The 20686-nt window shown below is 35.0% G+C and overlaps 1 protein-coding gene across 1 annotated transcript in view; it reads right to left on the reverse strand.

Annotated features, from left to right (window-relative positions):
• LOC150084411 (uncharacterized) overlaps positions 1-20441 on the reverse strand; it is a 646726-nt gene extending 626285 nt beyond the window's left edge. The window contains exon 1 of the mRNA XM_090376219.1: positions 20355-20441. Within this exon, the coding sequence (XP_090232345.1) occupies positions 20355-20396 (42 nt within the window). The 5' untranslated portion in view covers positions 20397-20441. The remainder of the gene's footprint in view (positions 1-20354) is intronic.
• Positions 20442-20686: the final 245 nt, after the last annotated feature.

A 20686-nucleotide genomic window follows, 5' to 3' on the forward strand; every position in this document is an offset into this window, starting at 1 on the left:
AGGAACTCATAATGCCCTCATTCATTTTCAACGCTTGTAATCGAAGTTATGAACAGTTACAAGTCTTATTCGTAAAAATATTATACTCGATTTAGTTTTTCAAGTATTAATTTAGATATTCCGATGTTGGCTGAATATTTGTGTCTGACCAGAAACAAATCATTTTATTTATCAGTGGATAAAATAAAAAATATATATACCATGATAACAATAGGCAAAAATTTCTATAGAGCTGTTTGGAAACAAGTTAATATCTGTTCGCATGTCACTTGGGACCAAATTTATTAGTAAACGAGATCATGAACTTTTTTTATGTCAAAAATTAAGGAAATTATAAAAGAAACGGTTAGTAACAAAAGTGAAATTAATACTGGATTCTCTATCTTGTTAAATTTGAGCTAAAAAGAGCACTATAAAAAAAGATAAACACACATTGAGAATTCAAAAAGAACAAATAACAAAATTAAATAAGTTTAAAATTTTTATTTTTATTTAATTTTTCCCAAATCGTTCAACTTCAGGAGCTGATCCTTGACGGATCTTGGAGTTTTTGTATAAATTAAAAATGCGAAAAATACTAAATTTCTTTATGCAAAATTTTTGTACATAATTTTTGTGTGGCAATGAAGTTCTCGGACTGGTGCTGTTCAGCAATAAATTTGAAAATGAATGGAAGTGGTATATTGAAGTTCAAACTAACCCAAAGAGGTGGTGATACAGAGACTCTATGTAGGTTGATGCTGAAAGTAACAAAGAGTTTCACAGCGTTAACGTTCGGTGTCGTACCACGATTTTACAATGGCACAACAAACTAATATCAAATTTTTCACTGAATTGGGAAAATCTGCAACAGAAACTTATGAAATGTTAAAAACTATTTGCGATGCTCAAACGTTAAGTCGTGCCAGTGTGTTTAAATGGTACGCGCGGTTCCAAGAAGAATGTGAGGTTGTTCGGGATAACCCAAGATGTGGGCGTCCGTCAACCTCGCGAAATGAGAAGAGAGTTGCAAAAGTTCGGGAAATTATGGCAATGTATCGTCGTCTGACCCTCAGAATGGTGGCTGATGAGTTGGACATAAATAAGAAGACGATACTTCAAATTCTGCATGAAGATTTAGGGAAAGGGAGGTTTATGCAAAATTTGTGCCGCACAGCCTCACGGAAGAACAGAAGCAAGGAAGAGTGTCATTGTGAGAAACTTCATCCAGATTTTTCAAGATAATCCAGATTTTCTCACCTGTATTTTCACTAGAGATGGGCGTTGGGTATTTAAGTATGACTCAGAGACGAAGCGTCAGAGCACGTTCTGTTTACACAAGTTCAGGATCAAGACGATGCTGATCATGTTTTTTTATCAAACAACGTGTGATTCACAAGGAATTTGTACCTGAAGGGAAGAGAGCCAATACTCCGATCTATGTACAGATGGTTCAAAGACTATTGAAGCGCATTTCTCGGGTGAGGCCGCAATTTAGAGAAAAAGGTAACTGGTTTTTGTTGCAAGACAATTAATTCCTTCCCATTCCGCACTTGAAGACATTTCTGACGAAACATGGCACTGTACAGATCAACTATGCATTCTACTCTCCAGGCCTGGCATCAGCGGACTTCCTCTTTCTCATAGTGAAAGAGGAAGAAGTCTGCGTCAAAGGAAAGAGATTTCAGGATGTTGAGGCCGTAAAGAAAAGGGTAATAGCCGAACAAAATATCATCTCTTTGGACGCCTTCGCTCACTCTTTTCAGAAACTTTTACAACGGTGTAATAAGTGCATCCAATCAGGCAGTGAGTACTTTTAATAAAAAATAAAACAAATTCCGAGCTCCTTCACTTTGTGTTCTTTTTATCGCACCGGTCAGGGAACTTTACTGCTACACCTCGTATACTGGCATACCCCGGTTAAGTTATACACTTCCAACTGAATAAAATAAAAAAACGCAGTTAGGTCTATATGCAAACTATACTACATGTTATACATAAATGGATGCAGCACTATACAAATCCATATGAGCCAGTGAGTTCTGAATGGTCACAGTATTATTTTACTCTGTTATAGTTCCTGTTATCAATCTCGAGTTCTCTTTCCTACTACAGCACACGTAGAGGTTTATTTTCATTGAATTAATTATTGAATATATTTGCTGGAAACATTCCTCTAATGGTAACGAAGTTTTCTCGGATGAAATCAAATGGTAAAATGACACTTAATGAAGTTTATTTACAAAAAAAAAAAAAAAAAAATTACTGTATAAAAATTGTTCAGAACATATTACAAAATATTACCAAAAATATAAAAAATAACACAGTCATTTTTTTATACACAGTACATAATTTAAATCCTTTCAAACCTACTTACGACACTATAAAAAATTTAAATATTACATAAAAGAAATACATCTTGCCTATATTTTGCTATCCTCAAAGTGATAGCAAAATTTTTGGTAAACTTTGGCTACCCATTATTTTGGTAAACTGCAATTGATTTTTTTATTACTGTAATCATTCCAAGTTTTCAGGATAAATTCATTTCGACCTTTTGTTGCTTTCCCCAAGTTTTTCTTTAAACTGTTTATTTTAACATAAGTTTTAGTCTGAATATTCAGAAATGCATTATAAACTTGATGTATATTGGGATGAGGGGTGTAAAACGGCTTAACTGTAGTGAGAATGGAAGGTTTCCGGACCGTTTGTCGTTCTTGGTTCATATGACGGTTTTTCTGCCCATACTTCTAGATAATAAGGGGGGGGACCTCTTTCAACACATAGTTGTACAGAATGCAATCAGGAAAAGACATATCATTTGTGGGAAAAACAGCAGCGTGCTAAACATATCAACTACTTCATGAAAAGGTAAAATACTAAGTGCAAAAAATATTTCAACCAATTTCGTATTTCTGTATTTTGACTATAGTGATTCCTGAAGGTTTTTCCCTCCTGTATTTTCCAGTACTAACACTGCCCAATATGGAATCGACAACCCAATCGAATTTTGTACTCCGGAAACACGCTAAGTACTGCCGAATGAGCATTTCTTTCGAAGTGCAAATGAATTTTAGTAACGTTAGCTCATGACCAGTTAGTTCCATAAAAATTTCCTTTAATGCGGTCCACATTTCAGTGTAAGCGTCACTTGATTTTCATTGCATAAAACAGCAGGCTACAGGAAAGTAAAAACCGTTCTTCCATATATGGACAGTATACAACTGGTGGAAAAAATTTGGGGAATAAGAAAACGTGCCATCTGCAGAAACGTCTCTTGTACTTCTTAAAATTTTCATGTTTTCTTTACTGGTAAATGTGGGGACACTTCGGTTACTATACATATGGTAAACATTTCGCCAGTGCAGTACTAACTTTGTGTGTTATACAGTCAAGTTAAAGCATCCTGTAAATTTTTTTGGTATGGCATGCATTCTTATACTTCTGGCATCATATGTTGCTTTTCTTAGTAAATGAAGATCGGAATGAACAATATCAGAAAGAATTATTGCTTTTAAGTTCTCTCCTAATCAATTTGCTTTGCCTCTCATTTAGATTTCTATGCTCTTCGCTTAAGAACCGAACTGATTTTTTATAATTTATTACATTATCTAATTGCTAATGCTCCTAAAAACCAAATAATAAACAAACAACATACATTACATTATCGGATCGCGACAATTACGCTTTTCTTTTCCTTATCAACAGTAGCGTTACACTTGCACTTTCTGTCAGTGCATCGAAAAATTAAACTTCCATCTTGTGATGTTTTTGTTTCACTAAATTTATAATTTTCTATCACAATGCAACATTTACCTCTTTCTGTTTCAAACATGTCGTAACTTTTAACTTCCATACTACAATAGTGATAGCTAACTATTGCAGCTAACGTCGTTGGCACATATGGAAAACAAATTACCTTAGAACAGAGAAAGTATATACTTTTTGCTTCGACAACTCGCACAACAATTAAAGACATTGTGATCTATTCTCCAGAACATAGTCCAACCGCTTTATGACTAACTGGTAGTAAAAAGGATGTAGTGCCCAATCGTGCCCTGCATTAGTTCCCAAACATGTAATGACTTAGGAGACCGGGCTAGCCAGGTGGGTAAAGTGCCTGCGTGGCACCCCAAAAGTCGCGGGTTCGAATCCCGGCTCGTGCTTGGATCAGAGTAAAACGCAAAAATTTTGGGAGGTGCATTATGGCCACAGAAGCCGATGCACTAACAAAAAAAAAATGTAATGACTTATTAGGTATTAAAAAGAATTTAATGGTCAATCATGATGCACCCCTTTTAAATATATATTTTCGAAAAAATATATATCTAGGCATTAAAAAATTATAAAGAAACATGTTAAGAAAGTAATTTTGGTTTCTTTCTCCCCCTCAATGAATGACGGTCTAAACCAGTACAGTATCGTTGTAAGGGGGCGCCATGACGACCAGGTTTTTGAGTGTGTTTTTTAGATAGACCTAGGAACACATACGCATGGTTAAAGGGGGTATATGTTTAAAGTAGTTATTTTGTTTTTGTTTTCGTTTTTTTTTTTTTTTTTTTTTAAGTTTAAAATGACACCAAGAAAGTGATCTTCCAAACTAATTTAATAATAATAAATTGCTATTATTATTCTTTAATAATGAGGATAGTAACTTTAAAAATCAAATAATAGAAAACTTTTCAATAAAAAAAATACGGGTGATATTTGGATAAAATTCGGTACTTAGCTTGCTCGAAAATCAAATAATGAAATACCGTAATACACAAAACAAGAAATCCATCTAATATCAAAAGAGGTCTCTCATTATTAGCATTAGCATTAGCATTAGTAGAGGCATGTGATGCAAGAAAGCAAGCTTATGCAGCATCAGCCTAAAAAATAAATAAATAAATAAATAAAAAATAACCACTTCCACTTCACCCCTCTATTCGTTCGAAATACCTGTCCAGCTGAGCCTTAAACTTATTTAGGCTTTCAACTTCCACAACAAGGGATGGAGGTCTGTTCCACCAACCAACTACACGCTGGCTAAAGGCAAATTTTCGCACATCTATCCTACATCTGTCTTTCCTCAATTTGAATTTATGCCCTCTCAGGTGATTATTCTGAGCAAGAGGCAGAATCCCATCAGCATTGAGCATGCTCAAACCATTCAAGGCTTTATGCACCTCTATCAGATCACCTCGCCGGTGCCTAGTCTCCAGACACTGTAATTTGCAAAACTTAAGCCTTTCTTCGTAAGAGCAACCCTTTGTTCCATTCACTAATCTTGTTGCCCTTCTCTGTACTCGTTCCAGCAGCTCTACATCCTTCTTGAAATGGGGCCTCCAGACCTGTATACAGTACTCAAGGTGTGGCCTGACCATTGCCTTATACAATGGAATAATCACCTCCTTATCCCTGCTAGAAAAATTCCTGTATATCATTGATAAGACACCATGAGCTACTCTTGCAGCCCGTCTGCACTGCTCAGAAAACTTCATATCTGCCTGCACAACCACCCCCAGGTCCCTTTCATTCTCGACCACTGCCAGTGTAGTACCACAGAGTTGATATGTTGCTCTGGGGTTGCTGTTTCCCATATGTAGTACTTTACATTTGTCAATGTTAAACGTCATTTGCCACCTCTCAGCCCATCTGCTCAACCTTTCATAAAGCAGATAGACTGCACTTTTTTTAAGGCAAGGATCGAGGCAAATAGACCAGAGGCTTCGGTATATCGAGATAGTGAAATGCACGTATTCCAGGCTGGTTTGCATGCAAACGAAGTCAAAACACCAGTTTCCAGAAGAAAAGCCTACCTCTCTTCTTGAAACGGGCTATTACATCACAGAGTGGGGGGGGGGGGGGGGAAGAAAGAAAATAAAGCCTTTAATGAGAATTCCGTCATCCAACGGAATGGAACCTCAGACTCTTTTTTTTTTTGAAATGGAAAACAGAGTGGTATATATACAATACACTATCATAGAACCACGTGGTGGCGATGGAGATGACCCGAACTTTTCTTTCGGTACCAAACATGATTTTTGGTTCATCTGAATAAATTCAACTGATGTTTTAAAAAATTCATTAAAACTGCAGAGTAACAATAAACCACGAACATATCTGCGGCATGCAATATTAACGTAAACAAATCCTTGGATTTGTTCACTCGGAGGATCTTTAAGATACACTGCATCTTGCTTACCAAACCAAATATAATATTTTGACAAAATGCTTAGAATGTTTGTCAAAATGGGGTTGAACCATCAAAAATTAAAAATTCCAATGTCTTAATGCTATCATTTTATCGATTGCCGTCTCCCGTCTCCAATTTTCGATGGTACCTGATATATAATTTTTTTTATTCTGAGAAGAAATTAATGAACAGATTCTTCGGGATTTAAACCACGACCTACCCGCTGGAGTTACTTAACAAATTTAAATATGTTAACTTTTATTTAAGGCAAAATATTAAAATCTGTTTAATTCCAGCAATAGGTATTTTTCATTAATCTTTTCTCATAAATGGTTGGCCTTTCTGGTTAGACTGCTCAAGTAAACTAGTTGAACAATCACAGGACTTCATAAACCAGTAACTGAAAATCGTTAATTTTCAAAAGAATTTCAAATCTTCAATGCGGGACACAAGGCGTCACGTCAGATGACAACACACCGTACATCAAAACATGGCTTACATACCATACGACATAGCCTATTAGAGGACTGTAGGAGACTATAGTTACAGCTTTTATTAAATGTGGATAGTCTTTTTGAAAGTAATCGGGAAATTTACTTCTTTATGGAACGGTTGAGATTAGTTTACATTTGTCACATTTAGGTTCTTATAATAATGGAAGCTGAAATCTAGTATGAAAATGTGATTCCATAATGAATTAATGATATACAAAATTATACAAATTTAAATACAAAAGTATTCGTTCATTGCAGCGGTATCACTCCCATTTTTTAACAACCAGTTAGTATCAATTATTCTTTCTGAGCCAGTAAAGTACAATAGTAACAGTGTTTTGCTAAATTTTTAACAACTAGTTCTATTAAATTGTACGAGTTCGCATCGGTTCACAATTATGGGTAAAGACAAAAATCTTAAAAATTTACTTATTTCTGACACTACCAAGGGTACAAAGGATGAAAAAAGGTCACATACACAGTATTCGTTCAAAAATGTTTCTATCTAGCAATCCAGAACTTCTGGAATTGCACTGATATTCTATATTAAAAATATAAGAGAGTGAAAGTTAGCGCGGAACATGAAATAAATCGGTAATGATAATGACGAGAGATAATGATTTATGAACACCTTTTTCATACAGAAAGTCTGGTTACGACACTAACTTAAATCTGACTGAACTGAGAGGAAAATTATAACACTTGAGAAATCGCGGGAATGGGGCAGGGGGACACAACCCTCCACCATAAGAGTAAATGTAAATTTCGAGGAAGGAAATTAAATATACGGATGTAGACAGGATGATTTATAGCTGAATTGGGTAAGTTTTTTATAAGTCTCACTCAGAGGTATATCAAACTACCGCAATTCACACAAAATTCGTATCTTTAGAAGAGTTTAGGAGACGATTTTAGAGGAAATGGATCAATAACAATCTATTTCTTTTTCAGAAATAACGATAACTTAAAAATGTGTATATTCTCTCCGACATTCGAGTGATTGTGGGATAATATACAATGCAAAGCTTAATTTTTTTGTGTAATTCTTATTTCCTAAAAATAAATTATTTATCACTTATATTGTGAAATATTTTATCTCCACTTAAACATGTCATTTGCCCTCTCAGGCAGCACGGTTGGTATAACAGCGTCCTCCTCACACCGGCTGGAAAAGACGTGTTCAAATCCCGTCAATGATACGAGGAACTTTTATTGGTCTTTTTCACAACATGGTTGAGTTAGTTGGGCTCAGGAGAGTGTAGCATAGTTTTTTGTCCCAAGAACTCGGATTTTTTGTCCCAGGAACTCGGGATTTTTGTCCAGTAAACAGCAAATCGAGCACAGAACACATTTTATTGTCATGTGTCATTTTTGTTTTTCTTTTGTCCGCTTCTTTGTTTAACAAAGACCTTAAGCACAGACATGAAATATGGTAATTCTACACAGAAGTTTAAGAGCAATAAATAAAAACTATAAGAGGGATCAGTCTCCTTGTGTTTCTACAATTTTATAGTACGTTTACATTTTCACATACATTTTCAATGCTAATGCTGTATAAATCCATTAACACTAAACTGATGATCGAGTAAGTAAGCTATCAATAAATATCTGTAAAATTTGCTGCTCTCATTTTAAAATTAATTATCAATTAGAAAAAAATGAAATAAAAATGAAACGTTTTATTAATGGAACACAATTAGCAATTACTTGTAAAATGCACTATTTCCATTTTAAAATTAATTATTAATTAGAATAACTTTCTATTAACTGAAATTTTACAATTATGTTAACATGTAAAACAAATTTACACCAAATTATATATTTCTTGAATATACAGAAGGCAACAAATTACAGATATCCCCCTAGTCAAGAAGTAATCTCTTTGTTTTAAAACAAAGAGATTAAATGAAAATCGTCACAGGATCCTACGGTGGCTTAACAAAACTACCCACAACCCATTCACATCTCAAAGTCAGTACTATTCGCAAATCTGCCAGTTGTCCCACGGAAGCGACATATCACCTTAGGAAACGTCATGATACTCTCCTAGCAATGCGCAGAATGGATACCCAGGGCGTCAGCAAATTCATCTCAGGTCAAAAGATGGATATACAAATCACAATACTCATAGTAAGCAGTGGTCGCCAAACTTAACAACTTAGAACAACCTGAGTAGATTCCCCAAAAAATATCATCACTCTATGCAGTTTGCCGCACCTTAATGTTGACAGAAAGTGCCATTATAAAACATACAAAGTGCAAAACCTGTCACACACATTTTCCTATTTTCAATTTTCTCCTGACTGGCTAATATCACTAATATTACAAATAATATCACAGATCACACTTACAAATAATATCACAGATCACAGCTTTAACTATATGTTATAATGTGAATATTTCTTTAACACCATTTATACTTAGAATCAAGAATGTGTCAGTTCATTTGGATTTTATACTAATATGTACACCCTACTAGACAAAGTTGTTAAGGAGTGATACCATTTTGTAAATAAATAATTGATCTAACAACAACAACAATAATAAAAATGGGCGCGATTATCCCAGTGGTTACGATGCCGGACCACCAATGTCATGGACCCAATTTCGAATCCCACCGCGAAAAAAAGCACGAAAGTCGCTTCATTGGACCTACCTCCCCACATTCGAAGTTACGGCAGAGAGAGGCGTCATCAGGTGTTGTTCCAATAACTACCACCCACTACTATAGGTCAACGCTAAACAGGTCCACCGCCATAGACGGATGAGGACGAGTTGTAGAAATATTGAACATACTACAGAAGTGTTTCGGAGACAAAGTATCAAAGTATTTTTTTGTAGTTTACTGGCGGTTTCCAGGGTGTCCCCTATGTCCGCCGTTCGTTAAGCTTAATTGTGTGCCAGCAGAATCGTTTTTTTAGTTCATCTAATTAAAATTTAAGTTTAAAGTTAAGTTTAAAGTTGAAGTTTAGATCAAATCGTTTGAATGTGTTTTAGTTAATTTAAGTTAATGTTTAGTGTTTAGTTTTAGGTTAGGGTTAAGTTAAGTTTGAGTAAAGTTTAAGTTCTGTTGTGTGTTTAAGTTGAGTGTTAGTTAATTTAGTGGGCAAGTTTGGGTTTGAGTTAAGTAATTATGAAGCTGGTTTTGACATTAGTGTAGGTTCGGTTTAGGTTTAAATTTAAGTTATAGATGAGTTTAAGTTTAGGTTGTAGTTTAGGTTTAAGTTTAAGCTTAGATTTGAGTTACTGTTTAATTAAAGTTATAAGTTTAATTTATGGTTGATGTTTCCTAATTTAATTTAGTTTTAAGTTAAGCTGAAGTTAAGTCGGGTTTGAGGTAGAGTTAGGTTTAATTTAATTTTAGTTTAAGTTTAGGTTGAATGTAAGATTTAAGATTTGAGTGTGATTTATAATTATAGTAAGTATTTAGTGAGTGATAAGTACGCGAGCCTTTACGGAATTTAAGTTATCTATCGCGGTTACTATTTATAATTGTCATTAGTGTGTGTAATGTGTTGTGTATGTTGTTTGTGGCTGGCATCTGGCATTTAGCAGCAGGGGGCCGCGGAGAACTAGTCCCGACCCCCCGCTCCCGTACCGCGCCACGAGGAGGCAGCCAGATTCTCTTTTTTTTTTTTTTTTTTTTCCTCCTTTCTCCCTTCCTTTAACATGGTGCATCGAGTGGTAGCACAGGATAAAATCACTCGCGTTCAGGCCTCTAGTAAAGGGGTAAGTTCGAAAAGTCGGAGAGAGTGTCCCGCAGACGACATCAGAGCGAGAGGCGCTGTCTCCCGTAAGGCTACCAGTCTAAGCACAACTGAAGGTAAAGCCAACTAGCTGGAAGTGCTTCCTGCACAACTGCGCTAGTGACCACTCAGGATGAAAGAAGAAGCATGAAGTAAAGCATCAATATGAATATGTCCATCATGGGAGCATACTACAAAATAACGAAGGTAGGACCGATATAACAATGTAGAGGACGAAACTGCACCCCAAGTGGTTGGAACGATCTGATAGTTCCTACAGTATTGGAAAAAATCAAGCAGGATGTGTGCGACCAACTACAAACAACAACGAATAGGGACACAACGGAACCAGAACTGGAGGAGGAACAACAAATACAAGGACTACAATCCGGAGTAGCCGAAGTAGAAAGAGATGAGGTCGCAATATCCAGAATAGAAGAAGAGTGGAAGAAAGCCTAGAACAAGGAAATAGACTTCACAAAGACCTACACCATACTGAAGCAGAAACCTAAAAAAATCCTGTGGCAAGTCGCAGACCACATCAGTAATACCAGATTATCTCAACAACAACAAAGTAACACTAGACACCATCGCACAATCATTTACTATGCTGCTGTAGCAACCACCAGGAATAACGGAAGGCAAACCAGACACCAACATAACACAAAACGCAAAGACAAGGAACCACCATAAGACAGAAGAGATGAGTGCAGATAGGCCAAGGGATCTAATACCAACAGGTTAACAGAAGTAAGAAGCTGATCAGAAAAGTGAAGGCTATCCTCAATAAAGATAACATCCACAGCAAACACGAGACCTAAAATCAGAGGATCGAAGATACCTTGACACCCAAAAGCAGAAACTCCTGGCACTCAGCAAAAGACTTTGCCGTTAGAGGGACAATGTCCAGAGGAAATCAGACAACAGAATATTTAATGAAAACCACAGACCCTTCTACAGGAAAATTTAACAAGAGAGGAAGGAAGGAAACGGACTCCCCCAATCTGAAGGCACTCGAGATGTTCTGGAGAAACCTATGGAGCAGCAAAGTTAAACATAATTTTGCTGCTCCTTTGCTGCTGAATGGATCTAGAACGGAAGAAAACTAAGAACGTACAAGAGAAGACAGAGTGGGAGACTCGAGAGAAAAAATACACTAGTCAGTCAGGTAAGTCCCACAACTGGAGAACCCCAGGAATAGATAACCTCCACAACTACTGTTACAAGGAGTTCAGCTGCACATGCAGGAGTAGGTCACACAAAAATTAACGCACCCTGACACAATCCCAGAATCTTTGACTCAAGGCATCAATAATCTGAAGGCTAAGGACAAAGACACCACAAACCTAGCGAAGTACAGAGCGACCATGTGTCTCCCAAAATGTACAAAAATGTACACGATTCTGACGAGCTGCACAGCCAAGAAGATATCACATCATTTCAACAGCCAGAAAAACTTGGCCGAACAGCGGAAGAAAATTAAGCAGATGAGCAAAGGATGCAAAGAGCAATTGACCAATGACGCCGCAGTTATTGAACAAGCCTTCAAGAGGCACAGCAACCTGTACATGGCCTACATCAACTACTGCAAGGCCTTCGACTTCGCGCTCCATAGCGGACTGATAGAGGCACTGAAAATGTAAAACGTCAACCCGAAATTGACAACACATTTCCTAGAAGCAACCATGGAAAAATGGAGGACCACCATCAAGTTCCAGAACATCACGACCAGACTGATCCCCATCTGAAGAACAATTTTCCAGGGAGATGCAAAGAGCTCACTATGGTTGTAACCATACTCCGTTATGCTCAATAACAGCAAGTACGGATGTACTTTAAAAGACGGGAAGAAGAACTTGTACACCCCATCTCACCTGATATACACGGATGACATCAAACTCTGTGCTGCAACCGAGAATCAGCTACTGCGGAAGAGTTCAGCACTAACATCAGTATGCAAGATCCAAGGACTGCATCCAGGATGTCAACTACCAGAATGGTTTCAAAGAGCCTCCATAAGAACCTAGCGGCACTAGGCCCTCTCAGAGAACACTTGCATTGAACTCCATAAAGCTGCGATCCTGTGCACCTGTTGGATAGCAAGCGAGTTCCTCAAGCAAGAGTAATATATTTATTTATTTACAAACTTCTCACCACAGGGCATGAAGACAATGGTGAGAATTACAGAGAATCAATACAAAGCCGTTAATAGTATTAAAATATATACAGAATTTGGATTAACTGAACAGAGTAAATTGCAATTTCTTATATATAGACGGTTTAAACGTAAAATCAATATTGTGATTATTCAATAACTGAAGGAAACGGAACAGAGGACTACCAAATGTTGAGAACGAGGAACAGGCAGTGAGAAATTAACTTTATAACGAAAATTCAAGCAGGGTATACGAAAAGGTGTTGTCCAAGAAGAGACAGAGAATCGATAATAGAGTTTATGATATTGTAGACAAAAAGAAACCTGTGAAGTTGTCGTCTGGAGTGAAGAGGAACGACTCAGAAGCGAAGACAAAGGGCTTCATAGTTCTGACAGTTAAAGGCAAGGCGATTTTGAAAGCATAAGAATTTAATGAATTTAATCTTAATTCCCTCAAGTCTGCGAGAAAGACATTCCTGCCGTGGGGGGGGGGCGGTGACAAATAATATCACAATAATCAGAAATAGAAAGTATAAGCTGTTTGTAGAGAAGAATTATAACTTGGTAACTGATAAAAATCGAGGAAGAACGCTTAATTAAGCCAAGAATTTCGGAAATCTTAAATATTATGTGATCGATTTGGCAAGAGGGATAAAGGTAAGATCGGAATGGCGCACCTAAGTCCTTGAATATATCAGTAATTTCAATTAGTTTCCAATGTAATCAACAAAGATGGAAGGTCTAACTGCACGATTCGAGTGAAAGCGAAGTAATTTACATTTTAATGGGTTTAGAAATAAGTATCTTGATTCTCTCTCTCTCTCTCTCTCTCTCTCTTCAGAGAGAGAGAGAGAATCAAGAATCAAGAGAGAGAATCTTCAGAGTGAGAGAGAATCACGATAGGACTAGAGCTCATCAGTATTAGTTGAAGAATAGATAACTTGGTAAAGTTTAATATCATCTGCATAGAGTAATAACCATAATAAAAGTAATCGAGCACAACCAATCATCCAATGCATTTTGTACCGGTACCCGTCACAGGACGGAAAAAATCCCATAAAGAAAAATAAAAAGTTTTATAATAATAATTTTCCCACAGAAAATAGCATAAAACGGATGGGTTATGTACTGTATCAGACTTATCGAAATTGAATTTCTTTTTTCAAGCATGTGCATCCTCATATTATTGTTTTTCTTGTATACATTTATAAGCATTTATAATTGTAGTAATTACAAATTATAATTATATGCATCTGAATGTAATTACAAGTACATACAAAATCATTTAATGTGTAATGTTTGGTTTAGCCTGGTTTTGGTTGTTATGGCGCATGGGCGACAAAGAATGTGTAATGTGATGACATTATTATTTTCTATAGGTTTGGTGTCAACTACAATTTTCTATAGATTTGGTGGTAACTATAATTTTCTATAGGTTTGGTGGTAACTAATTTTCTATAGGTTTGGTGGTAACTAATTTTCTATAGGTTTGGTGGTAACTATGATTTCAGAGCAATGTATGGATGGAGGAAATATTTTTATCACAGCGAGAAAACATTTTCATAAAAAAATTGCATATTTGAAAAAAAATGGATATCCCATTCCACTTCGGCTGAAGTTGATAAATGTTTCTACGTTTAAAACCTTAGTGCGCAGTATATTTCTTTTATTATAGCATTATTTCAAAGCATTTATTGGGCAAAATAAAGTTGTAGTCGAAAATATCGTAATTTTAATGGTGTACATACTCATCACAGTTAGTAAGGATTTTGGACTAAAGATCAATATGGCTAAAACAAAAGTAATGATGAACAAGTATGCCACAGAAAGGGAAATAATGATTGAAGGAGCAGTAAGGTGGAGTCATATACTTATCTGGGACAAGTTATTAGCTGTAATAATGATAAATGGCTGGAAGTCAAGAGAAGAATAAATTTTGGATGGATAGCATTCAGGAAATATAGTCACATACTGAAGAGCAATATCCCAGTTTGTCTGAAACGTAAAATAATGAACCAATGTATACTCCCCACCATGACTTATGGAAGTAAAACTTGGCCACTCACCAAAATAATGGAAGAGAAGCTGAGAACTACACAGCGAAGAATGGAACGAATTATATTGGGAATCAGACTATTAGATAAGAAGAGAAACACATGGATTAGGCAGCAAACTCAAGTAAAGGATATTCTTATCAAAACTAAAGAACTAAAATGGTCTTGGGCAGGACATATAGCTCGAAGACATGATGACAGATGGACTAAGAAAATAACAGAATGGTACCCAAGAGGAGCTAGAAGAAAACCTGGAAGACAAAGGCGGAGATGGATAGATGGATAAATTTGGGTAGTAAATGGATGGCACTGGCCATCCATTTACTACCCAAAACAGAAGGAATTGGAAAGTTGCTGGAGAGGCTTTCATCCTGCAATGGATTGAAAATGGCTGATGATGATGATGACATACTCATCTTATTTTAAAACTTTCACCGAGTTATCAGTTTCATGAGAACCGAATGTTAATTCGGTTCTCATGAAACAATTTATTTCACAAAAATAAATAAATGTAAACTGATCCATGTTAGTGACATAAATATAAGAAACGCGATATTGAAATACAATGGCCGCATTAGAATTACTGTCATGTGGAATTTCAACCATGATAACTTCTATCAACAAAATTCATTTCCTTTATTATTTACGGTATCAACAGGGAAAATCCTGTTCGTGCCAACTCAATTTCATTAAAATGCCGTTTCTTTCATTAAAAGAATCGCTTCTAACAACACTGCTAGAAACAATTACATAAGGGTATGTATTCTATATTAAAATATGTCACCACACGGAATATCCCTAGCTGCTGCAAAACTATTTTAGTTCGAATTGGAGCAGATAAACTGTGAACGAAATCGATAATGGTTTTTCCCAGAAATTTAAGCTAAGCATTCTATCAAAAATGGAGAGATATATGACAGCTGGTGTTGTTCTGTTATTATCGAAAGATTCAATTCAGATAAAATTGTCTTTCCAACTCGTAGCAGTGCTCGTGAATCAGGTGGCAAAGCGGATACAGTTGACCCAAAGTTTGCACAGTTGCCTGTAAGCATTGTATTGTGTTCATACACACAATGTAATGTAGGGAAAGCACGCACTTCCCCTATATTAACGAACAGACAAGCTCACATGTATGAAGCAAAGCGGGGGTTAAAAATCGATATATGTGTTACTGGCATAAAAGACATTTCGAACAGTGCCACTTAATGTGCTTCGAAAAACTTCTGTTAAACAAAAACGTTTTTAATCAAAAAAAAAAAAAAATTTTTACATTTAGAAATCGCGACACAAAATATTTTCCGCAAACATTCTGTATATTCTTTCTAGCAACTAATGAAAAATCAAATTGCTAGAAATCTGTAATGAAAATGGAAGAATATAAATTTAGAAACTGGAAAAATGTTAATGTAAACATCCAGGAATTAGATTCAGTTCACGAATCACTTCGACAACATCCGTATAATTTAAAAGTCAATAATTTCTTCCTCCTTTAATGTTTCTAATATTTTTCCTAATTATATCAGAAATAACATCTAATATTAGAAATGTAATAATATTACTAATGCATAATGATTTTTCTTGTAGAAAAGACGAAGAAATCTCATTAAGGTTTGTTTAAATCAGTTGCAAAAAAAAAAAAAAAAACTCATTTATAAAACGAAGAGAGAATTAGTAATATGAAGATTGAACTGAACTATTTTAATATATTATTTCTTTCTTTTGATTTCTCTGATTAATATTCATTCAAAGAGCAGCCAGCGATACTGGCGACAGTTCAAAGAGCTCTTAATTTAACGATTTATCACATTATATTCTACGCATAGCTTACTCATATTAACTGCAATATACCCAGAATATTGACGGCAAGTTGACCAAGTTTTAATAGTTCGAATTTGGAGGATTATACAGCTATTATTAAATGCTGATTAAAAAAAATAAAAATAATAATAAAAAAAAAAAACTGGAGATGCAAATCGGGTGTTGCACGTCCAAGCTACATCATAGGTTGATAAGTTTCGACCGTATGCTACAGTTCTGCAGTACAACCACCAGCTGTTATATCATTATTATAACCTTCACATTGTGAAATCCTTCACAAAGAGTTGCCTTCCTCTTATACGTCAAATAAATAACACTTACCCATTAGAGATGTCTGCCATTACTTATTCTCAGTTAAGTACTACTACCCAGACGGCACAGTTTCGAAGCTATTTGACCTCTCATAATTTTAGCACCTCTCATATTGTGTAAATAAGTCGCAACTGGGTTGTCAGCTCTTATAACTCTGGGTACCTACCCATCCACTCACCCACCGATGAGAGGCCAAATAAATTCGAAAAGGTGCCGTATGATGGGTGGCACTTACTGAGAATAAGTAATAGCAATTAATTTCTCTAACGGGAAGTGTTACTTTTTCGAAGTATAAGAAAAAGGCAACTCGTTGTGAGGAATTTCACAATATGATAAGGTATAATAATGATGCCTAATGTACAAACTTCAGTTTGTCTTAAAAATACAACTAGGCAGTAATCATGCAATTGTACTGACAATGCGACAACTTGAATTTTTCATAGTTTCAGACTTTCTGTCCTAAAATATTATTAGCCTATAGACTAAGTATAATCGTTTTGTCAATTTGTGTTATTCTGCACACATTATGAAACCCTCAATTAAAGAAGCTATCGGTTTTTAGAATGCCTAAAGCAATAAATTCCTAAAGTATGTGTTCAGAACAGGTTCGTAGTGCTAACAAATAGAGCAAATGTTTCACTGGCAGCTGAAGTCGATCCAGTGGGAATGACCGCTATTCAGAAATCATAAAACAACACAAGAAACAAAAAAAAAAAAAAAAAAGAAACAAACAAACAAAAAAAAAAAAAAATATATATATATATATTTATTTTAAGTTTAAGATCCCGACTCAGAAGCAACTAATATATTTTCAATATCAAAGATTTATCTATGATATTGAAAATATGAAACTATTATGCAGCCAGGTTTTCTATAGTGAGGATAAGATGAAGAGTCAGAGTACACAACGTGTACGATTTGAAATGGTTATTAAATTGAGGGAGAAAAAGATCAATTAAAATATGGCGTGGTGAGTGAAACTTTGTAATTAAGTCTTCTTATATCCATTAATTCACTAAAAACTAAGAAAAGCACTTTTCATTAAATGGTTTAAAGAAACCAAACATTCTGAACTACTCCTATCACAAAGATAAATGACTTGGTACTTTCGCCTGCAACAGCTATTTAGGAGAGCTATGAAACAGAAAGACTCCCTTTCAAATTTCACGCAAAGCGAAAGGTCTCACCTAGGTATGACTGCTGGCAATTAATAGATTAGTTCCGCAAAGTGACTTTCAGAATAATCTATCCACAATTGTTATCACACCAGGAAGTTTACAATAGGGTTAGCTTTCCGGAAAGAACGAACGGCAAGATTTAAGGTATATTACTTTGAGTCAAATTAAAATGAGTTAAATTCAAAGTGTTTTTGTCTTCCTCCTAGAATGTAATACAGTACTGAACAAAAACATATTTTTTACAAATTCTAACCGAGAGAAAAGCTGAGTCAGAAATCGAATGAAAAGTTCCTTTAAATATGTAAAACTCTATTATTATTACTTTTTTTAATAACCTGGACTGAAATTCTTGATAAATTTAAAGATATTCAGGGTATTTAATAATCCTGAATTCGTCTGCAACTTGTACGTAGCATATGCAGTAGACCTTCATAACGATAGTTGTTTCATATCTGTAATCAACCAGTAGCCTGAACAGGTACTTCAATAAGTTTTTATCGTTGCCATTCAACAGAAATCATGTTTGATCATATTTGTATGTCTCCCCCAGACAGATCATATTTGTATGTCTTCCCTCGCAAATAACTATTATGTTCACGGTACACGTATGTAGAGAGGGTATTCCCTTGGCGCTGTTTTTGTTCGAACCACCAACTCGAAAAAATATGGTAGTCGCTCAAATTATACGCAAACTTCGCTTCCCCCCCCCACTCAGTGCGAAAGAATTCCATAAAAATTCACTGTCTCGACGGTTATCCAGGCCATGTTTGAAAAAACAGTGAAAGAAAAACAATCGTAACCCCCTGGTGTGCAGTGTGGACTGAAAGAAAAAGGAAAGATCTAACAGTTCTACTTATTTATTGTGTGTGTGAAAAAATATAATATCAGAATTACTGTTCATCAAAAACGTAGTTTCTGGCAAATTGCTAATACGATTTGCTATCAGTACCATAAATTTTTTTTTTTTTTTTTTTTTTGTTTTTTGCATTATAAAACTTAAGTTCTTTAATCGTTTAATAGGGTTTAAAATTCTAATTTAAAATTCAACCAAAACAGTAGCGGAATACATTTTCTCTACCGAAAAATTCAATGAAAAGAAGCAGTGCAAAAGTTTTCTATTCTTAAAAAGTTTTAAAAATACATATTGATATGAGGTTATATTCGCTCTTTTACCAACAGAAGCACGCACATATCAGTTCACAGCTGTTCGATTGGTGTAGCCATTCGAACAGCTGTGAATGCTGCGTATTATAAAAAAAATTATTATTATCACAAAAAGAACTTTTCAGTTTAAACTGAAGCCATTATGGAATATATATTAAGATGTATAGCGATAAAAGTATATTTTGGAAAGTATATTTCCTATGTATAACAAAGAAACTGTATACGTTTTGAGTACATTTATTGCTTAGTAATTAAACAGCAAAGCTGATGAGGTTTAAATTCGCTACGAAGATTTTAACAAAAAATAAATAAATTAATTAATTAATAAAAATACTACAGAGACAGTTTACGAAAAAATTAATAGTGTTCTAGTATAATATTATTCAAAATAATTTCTTTACCGCCCTCCCCAATGACTGACTGACTGAACTGAAGTGACCGGGGGAAGGAAGAAGGGGAAACTTGTCTTACTAACTACGTATAATACTTGTAGCTAGTCTACCAGTCAGGACGTTTACGTTCATTAAAACACATAAGACTAAGTTAATTTTAAACTTAACTATAAATCGAAAATACTAAAACAATATGAATGCATTATGTTATCAAAATAGAATGGCCTATATGAAGTTCATAAATTAAAATAATAGCTTAAGTGCCTATTGACTACTGTAGTAACTTACATCAAAAAAGTGATCTCGGGCTAGTAGGTCACACTTCTCATGACCGAGTAAAGATGTGGCACTGGATGATTAATTCAAAGCATATGTGACAAAAAATACTAAAGGGCTTTGTCAATTAAACAGCAAGTGTCATAACATGAAAATCTTTTTTTCTCTCCCTAAAATAAGCTCTTTTGGAGAATAAAACCGTTCAAAGAATAATTCTCTACATTTTGATATCGTGAGAGCATTCGAAAGCTTACAAACTCAGACCACTGGCGTATATGTATTGCTTGATACAGGAATATACATTACGTTCATATTTGAACTTTTCTTCGAAGAAAATATTCTCTGATGCTTAACAATGTTAATTCTCATTTTCCAAACACAATGCTAAAAATAATGTTTTAATGATGAGTTAATTATGAAAAGGTTTATTAGTAGAACAAAACAATCAATCACCTTTTCGCAAGGTTTTTTTTTTTTTTCGTCGTGCTTTGTTTAACGCGGGCAGATGCACACAGAATTTTATTTCAAATTAAAGATTTTCATATAAAAATTATTTTAAAACTATATTTTTAAATGAATAACATTTAAGAAAACAAAGTACTTACCAAAGGAACCTTTCCGTTCACATCTGTCATGGTGTCTTTCATGAGTTTAATTTTTTATATATTTCTATTTTTCACAGCCACTATTTGAGTAATATATTTATATATGTATTATATCTCCTTCTTTCATTCAATTCCGCCAATAATTACTTTGTTTCCATCGTAGATAGAAACTATAAATTCAAACAAACGTTTCTTTTTTTTAATCCCTTAACAGTACGACCAGCAATACACCTCGCTAACTACGAAAGAAAGACAGATGAGGAATGGGTTAAATATGACAATGATAAACAGACAAGGACATGGGGGAACTCCTCTATAATTCCATATCAGTA

The sequence above is a fragment of the Mastigoproctus giganteus genome, chromosome 6 (genome assembly GCF_048544385.1).
Source record: "Mastigoproctus giganteus isolate SK-2022 chromosome 6, ASM4854438v1, whole genome shotgun sequence".
Taxonomy (NCBI): Eukaryota; Metazoa; Arthropoda; class Arachnida; order Uropygi; family Thelyphonidae; genus Mastigoproctus; species Mastigoproctus giganteus.